This window comes from Mchenga conophoros, linkage group LG13 (assembly GCF_057382185.1).
Source record: "Mchenga conophoros isolate Kocher_MC1m ecotype Shallow Benthic linkage group LG13, M_conophoros_male_GT1.1, whole genome shotgun sequence".
NCBI lineage: Eukaryota > Metazoa > Chordata > Actinopteri > Cichliformes > Cichlidae > Mchenga > Mchenga conophoros.
In genome coordinates, this window is record NC_140538.1 from 15,243,673 (window position 1) to 15,250,385 (window position 6,713).

The window sequence follows — 6,713 nt, forward strand, 5'->3', positions numbered from 1 at the left end:
ATAGAAACAGAAATTTACCATAATGACACGCAAACAAGGGCATCTATTATTAGAGCTCCAATGCTATCTCTTTAAATTTAACACTATAAAATTTAGACACTTCAGCAGAGCAGCACAAACTAATTATATCGCAGAGAAGAGGAAGCTAGCTGACCAGTCTTTATTGGCAGACACCCAAGAGCACAACTTCCTGCTCATGGTACGCTGTTCTTTGTGGTTTGACAGTGACACACAGAGAGAGAGAGAGAGAGAGAGAGCTGACATGGATAAGAGGGTGTTTTTTTGACAGTTACTGACAAGAGTCACATTTGCAGCAGACAGCAGCGTGATGGAGCCACAAGAGATCAGAGAGGGATACTTAGTAAAAAAGGTAAGAATAACTACATGAAAACTACCAGAAAGTTCTTACCATTGTCTTTGTGAACACAGAGCTTCTTTAAAGTATTGATAAAGTAAGTATAAAATACTATTGTTACTTCCTGTAATACTATTGTTTTTGTTTCATTATTTTTTGATAATGAAACAAAAACAAAATTGAGGGAATGACAAGACTAGATTTTTTTTATCCATTGTCAATTCAGTGTAATAACTAAATTTAAGTAAAAAATAATTTTCAAAGAAAAATAAACCCACAACAACAATTTGAATAAAAAGGGTAGGGCAACTTCTGAGGTTTCAAACTAAGATGAAAGAACAGCCACTTGAAAAGGAAATCAGGAAACCTGCAGAAAAAGCTTTACTTCACAAAAAGACAATGAATATGTCATTCAGGAATAGCAAAAAACTAACATTGTTTTACTCAATCGGGAACAGCGATACAAGTTTCTTGAAAGGTACTTCATGACAGTCAACTGCACATTTCTGTTCTGTAGTCGCAACAGTGACTCAAGTTCCTACTTCTGTTTACAACACGAAGTAAAACATGAATGTGTTGTGGCCTTGTTCTACTTATAAACTGTCGCTCAAAGAGAACATTTGAATATATGACCTGAAACAATGTCATTTGCAATGCGCTGTCATCAAACAGTGCTGTGAAAACCAGTGAAAAGATGTAACGACTAGACAAATTCCAATGTACTACACAATCACTATGAAGAATATTCACACACTTAGATGACAAGCCATTTCCTGCATGCACAATGGAATTTATTATGAATGTCAACGTTCATACATTTGGTAGGTACATCAGCACACTGTTCTTTTTGTGTCTAGGTGTGACTTTTTTCTTTCCACACACTTGAAATGCTGATCAAAGGCCATTCAGGAAGTGTTTTAAGTTTTGTGACACTGGTTTTCTTTTCAGCGTGCATGACAACAGCTATGTAGAAATGATGACCTTTCGCTTGTTCAATTATGAAAGATGTATGACAGTGCGAGTGGTGTTAGTCATAGCCATGTCTCATGGATGACATATCTAAATTTAGACTATATGGACAAAAATACTGGGCCGCCAACATATCATGCCTCAGCAATGGAAACTCACTGCATTGTATTCTGGCCCACAATGTGGGTGCTGATGTTAAATCTGGAAAGGTTTTTTATGGCCTTTTTATTTTTCAATAAAACATTTTCTTTTACATTTTTGATGGCCAGAGCACATAATTCCAAAAGGCGTTGTTATTGCCACGAGTCAAATGTGTGCAGTCTTTTCCTGTGATGAAATTCTAGAGCTACTCAAAGGCTTATTTTGCATTGAACTTCATCATCTGGCCCCACGGACAAAAGGCCACTTGATTGAAAACTATACCACTTTAGGATGATATTCATTAATTTAACTATTTTGTTAAATAATTTAAATAGTTAATTATAATTTGTTAAATAATAATTAAATAAGTCTTTTGAAAAGGTCTTCAGATCTTGGCATGATGAAATCACACGTTAAAAGTTTAGTTCCCTAAGGAGTGAATGGAGCAGAGAACACTGCGAGCTTGACAGATATAATGGTTTGTCTTAACCCAAACAGGTGAAATTAAACATCTATAAGCACAAACCCAAAGTGAAAGCAGTCTACTAACAGATTCCCCAAGCTGCAGATTCATTTCTGCATTTACATGTCACAAACAAGGGGCCAAGAAAGTATACCCTGCTTTCCTTTTTAAGCGTGCTTGTTAATGTTGCACTTTAGATCAGAGTCCGCATGGGACATATGATTATTTGTTTATTTAAGGGAATTCATTCAAAATCAAAACATAATTAAATTTCTTCTTGCTACATTATTTAAACGAAAAGGTGACACTTTGGTTTGTTTTATATAAGTGACCAGTGGCCTTTAAGGCATGGTGTTTTACATTTAAAAAATAAATGTATACAAAGTATTACATAGCTGTTACCACATGTAATTCTAAGCAGGATGGTGTGTGGAAGAATACGTTTATTTTGTATATATATATACATATATATATATATATATATATATATATACACACACACACACACACACACACACACACACACACACACACACACACACACATATATATATATATATAATTTTTTTTTTTTTTGCATTTTGCATTTTGGCTTAAAGCAGCTTATTTCTTATTGATCCTCAGGGTACATTGCTAAACTCCTGGAGTGCAGTGTGGGTGGTGTTGTCAGAAGATGGAGTGGACTTCTATAAAAAGAAAACAGACCGTTCACCTAAAGGGATGATCCCATTGAAGGGAGCAACACTGAGCAGCCCTTGTCAGGATTTTGTCAAGAGGATGGTAAGAAAATGTTGCTATATGGAAAAAAAGAGGGTGGGAACTACTGACTCAAAAACTGCAGTTATTGAGTCATTGGCACATTGGTGACTTTTGCACACTTAGTGACCCCACCCTGCAGCTTTATGTGGTCTCCCACTTTGTGGTTGAGCTGTCGTGACTCCTAAATGCTTCCATTTTACAATAAGGCCACTCACAGCTGACCGGGGAAAAGAAGAAGAAGAAGGAAAGTTTCACTGACTGACTTGTTGCAATCAGGCATCCTGTTTCAGTGAGCTCTTCAAACCTTGTAGAGGCCTACTGCATGGCTAAGTGCTTGATTTCATACACTGTGGCAGTGGGAATAAAAACAGCTGAATTCAAACATTACAAGGAGTAGCTTTTGTCCATATAATGTATTAAGAACTAGTTCTAAAGAGTTAGATGTAGAGATTATTCATTATTCACACTCCACAGTAAAAGTACTAAAAGGTAGATTCAAATTGAGACCATCAATGCCATCTAAATGTTAGACTGACTAAATATGCTTGTTTTAGCTGGTTTTCAAGATAACCACTGAGAAGAAGCAAGATCACTTTTTTCAAGCCTCATACGTGGAGGAGAGAGAGCTTTGGGTCAAGGACATCAAGAGAGCCATAACCTGCATCCAAGGGGGAAAAAAGTTTGCCAGAAAGTCTACCAGACGCTCCATTCGCCTGCCTGAAACAGTCAACCTAGCGTATGTTGTGTTAAATTGTGTTAATATTTTATTCATTATACTTTAAGAACTACAGCAGCAGCTAACAGTAATTGTCTGTCTATTATATAAACACTTGCTATCAGATTACAGTACCTATTTTAAGGGTACAGCATATATACAAAATGTGAAATCTGATATCCCAGCATGCCTAGCTACAACGGCTAAATTACTGGAACATCATTACTTCAGTGAGGTTCAGTGAGCTGTAAAGTGCTTGTACTTCAATAGAATGAAGAAGCAACACTGACAGCACTCTCATTATTTCCCCAGTGCGCTGTACACAGAGATGAAAAACCAGGATGAAGGCGTGAAAGAGTTAAAACTGGAACAGGAGAATCGAGTCTTCAACCACTGCTTCACCGGTACACCTGGCTCAGTTTTGTTGATGTAACAGGTGTGCAAGAATTTCTTTTTTAACTTCAAATGTTCTCACCATTTTTCTTCGTTTCCCCATTTTTGCAAAGGTGCAACGGTGATAGACTGGCTGATTTCAAAGGAAAAGGCGAGAAATAGACCTGAGGCACTCATGTTGGCAACAGGGCTCATGAATGAGGGTTTTCTCCAGCCTGCAGGTGACTTATCAAAAGAGGGAGCAGAAAGCGGAGAGCAAGCAGCCTTCTTAGATGAGACAAAAGCTCTCTATTATTTTGTAAGTTAACCTGAGCAAACACTGCCGTTTAACAATATGTTAACTGTATTATACATAGACTTTATGGACTCGGCAAAAGCATTGTATATTATAAATATATATACATTTGTTTTGTTGTGCTTGCAGGCAGACAGTGGCTTCTTTTGTGAAGGCTACTCCAGTGATGAAGATGTTCTTCTAAAGGAAGAATTCAGAGGAAACATCATAAAACAGGGCTGTTTGGTTAAACAGGTGAATCAGAAAACAAGAAAAATGTTCCCAGCATCTTTGTTGCAACTTATACTCTTAGAAAGTTGACCTACAAAGTCTGCAGACGTCTCCCGATTTGAAGCCACTGTTGTCATTTGTCTTGCTGCAAAACATCCTTCAAAACAGAGATAAAGATAGCAGTAACCTCCAGCAGTCGTGTCACTCTCTCAAAGAGGAAACCTGTGTTCGCTGCTGAGTGATACAATCAAATAAAAAATCTGATAACTCAAACTGTGTTATTTGTCACAGGGACATAGACGGAAGAACTGGAAGGTGCGAAAATTCATACTCAGAGATGACCCTGCCTATATACATTACTACGATCCTGCAAAGGTAAATACTGATTTTGGAGATATGCAATCTAATCCAATTTTATTTATAAAGCACTTTAAAATACCCTGCACAGGACCAAAGTGCTGTACAGAAAATAAGTTAAAAACAATAGAATAACAGAAATCAGCAAAAAATAGATAAATAAAATACATAATACATAAAAAATTAAAACAGCCCTATATTATAAAAGAAAACAAGATAAAACAGCATAGAATCAACTAAAAACAACAAAAATAAAACTGAAAACTAAAAACCAACAAAGGCCATAAAGAGGTGGGCTTTCAGGAGTGACTTAAAAACAGGTAGGGAAGTGGCCTGTCTAATCTCTAAAGGGAGATAGTTCCACAGTTTGGGAGCTGCTACAGCAAAAGCACGCTCTCCTCTAAGTTTACGCTCAAAATAATAACGGTAAAAATAATTTAAAGAACTGAAACAATAAGGGGTAATCGTTTAGAAACAACCCCTCCCTAGTTACACAAGTTGTCTTCCTTCTGTTATATTCCTCTAATTTCTTTTCTTCTTGTCAGGCTGATGACCCTCTGGGCTCAATCCACCTCCGTGGGGCGGTGGTCACAGCTGTGGACTATGTGCCTGATGGTGTGTGAGACTGCCGCCATGCAATAAACATGTAGCTTTTCTTCTAATAGTTTGTCTTCACGTCATCCCCTTTAACTCATCACCTTGTCTTTCAATGCTTTCAGCCAAAAAAAAAGATATTGATGGCAACCTATTTGAGATCATCACTGCAGACGAGACTCACTACTTCCTCCAAGCTGCTACAGACCAAGAAAGAAAGGAGTGGATCAAAGCAATACAGATGGTGTCAAAAAGCGGAAAATAACAAATAGCATGGAGCAGCAGGGGAATATGTAACAGCTGCAGCGGCATATCGAATGCAAAAGTTTGGTAGTTCTGTAATTATATTCTGTCACCCACGTTTTTGTATAGTTTTTAATTGTTTTAGAGGAACTTGAAATATAAAGTTCTCTACACACTATCAAACTGCAAACATCACTTCTGCTGTAACTAAAGACAGTCAAATTTAATATAAAGTGTCATAACCAATGTTTACTCTATTTTAGTGAACACGAAGATATGATAGCAAAGTAAAAATGAGCTGAGGAATAAATAGAATGAATTATAATTAGATAACATTGCAAATATCTATTTATTTTAAATATGCTATTCTGTAAAACTACGATACAGCTGAGTCTCACCAAATGACAAAAGATAAAGGCTAAGATAGTATGAAAGATAAACTGGGTTTTTTTCTCCTCCTGAGTCTTATTATTCACTCCACTGTGGTTTTTTGATTTCCTCCTTCTTAACCTGCCCTTCAAAAGCCGGAGACAGTTCTTGCTATCACACGAGCACAGTTGGTTCCTGAGCGTGAACTAACTCCGAATCACTTTCAACCTTCACAGTTTCACACGTTGTGGCTTACAGGCCTGCTGCATACATGAGACACTTTATCAGTGACAGAAACGACAAGCGTACACTATTATGTGTATTCAGAAATGTAATTTTAGTGCTAACGGCTAAACTGATGAGTTCATGAAGGCTTTTTTAGTTTTTCGTTGTTTTTTTTTAGTTTTGTCTATATTAGCTGGACTAATGCTTATTTATTTCAGACCTATTTGAAAGTGAGAACATTGCCATTCTATTTTAAAATCCCTGTCATATAAGTCAAATTTAGCAGCATACGCCACTACAGACCATCTAGCATTTTATTTTCAGGAGTGATTAGTGGTATTTGAGATGGCCCTTTATCTGGCACCTTGATACTTGGGTTTATATCATTTATGTAAACTACAAATATGTTAATAACCTATCTGATTGTGGTTTCATTTTTCTGTGTTACACGGGACATAGCATTCTCTCTTTTGACACAATGCTTTCTGAGGTGTCACTTAGAGACAACGTTACCATAACGGAAAGGAACAATGGCAAAAACTATGAAGCTGCAGGTCTTTGATATAAATTTGACTCAATAAAATATGTTACTTTGGCCATTTAGGCTCTTTTTTTTAAATGAACA

At 36.8% G+C, this 6,713-nt stretch overlaps 1 protein-coding gene across 1 annotated transcript; it reads left to right on the forward strand.

Moving 5' to 3' along the window:
- Positions 1–235: 235 nt before the first annotated feature.
- On the forward strand, positions 236–5,956 carry plek (pleckstrin). The gene is made up of 9 exons (XM_085296663.1): positions 236–370; positions 2,553–2,708; positions 3,242–3,423; positions 3,715–3,806; positions 3,909–4,093; positions 4,220–4,324; positions 4,592–4,675; positions 5,203–5,272; positions 5,377–5,956. The coding sequence occupies exons 1-9, from the start codon at positions 329–331 to the stop codon at positions 5,514–5,516; spliced, it is 1,056 nt and encodes a 351-aa protein (XP_085152789.1). The 5' UTR covers positions 236–328; the 3' UTR covers positions 5,517–5,956.
- Positions 5,957–6,713: the final 757 nt, after the last annotated feature.

Coding starts and splice junctions, on each gene's coding strand:
- plek (XM_085296663.1), top strand. CDS start 329: ATGGAGCCACAAGAGATCAGAGAGGGATACTTAGTAAAAAAG. Junction 2,709..3,241: donor AGGATTTTGTCAAGAGGATG/GTAAGAAAATGT, acceptor TGCTTGTTTTAG/CTGGTTTTCAAGATAACCAC. Junction 4,325..4,591: donor AGGGCTGTTTGGTTAAACAG/GTGAATCAGAAA, acceptor TATTTGTCACAG/GGACATAGACGGAAGAACTG.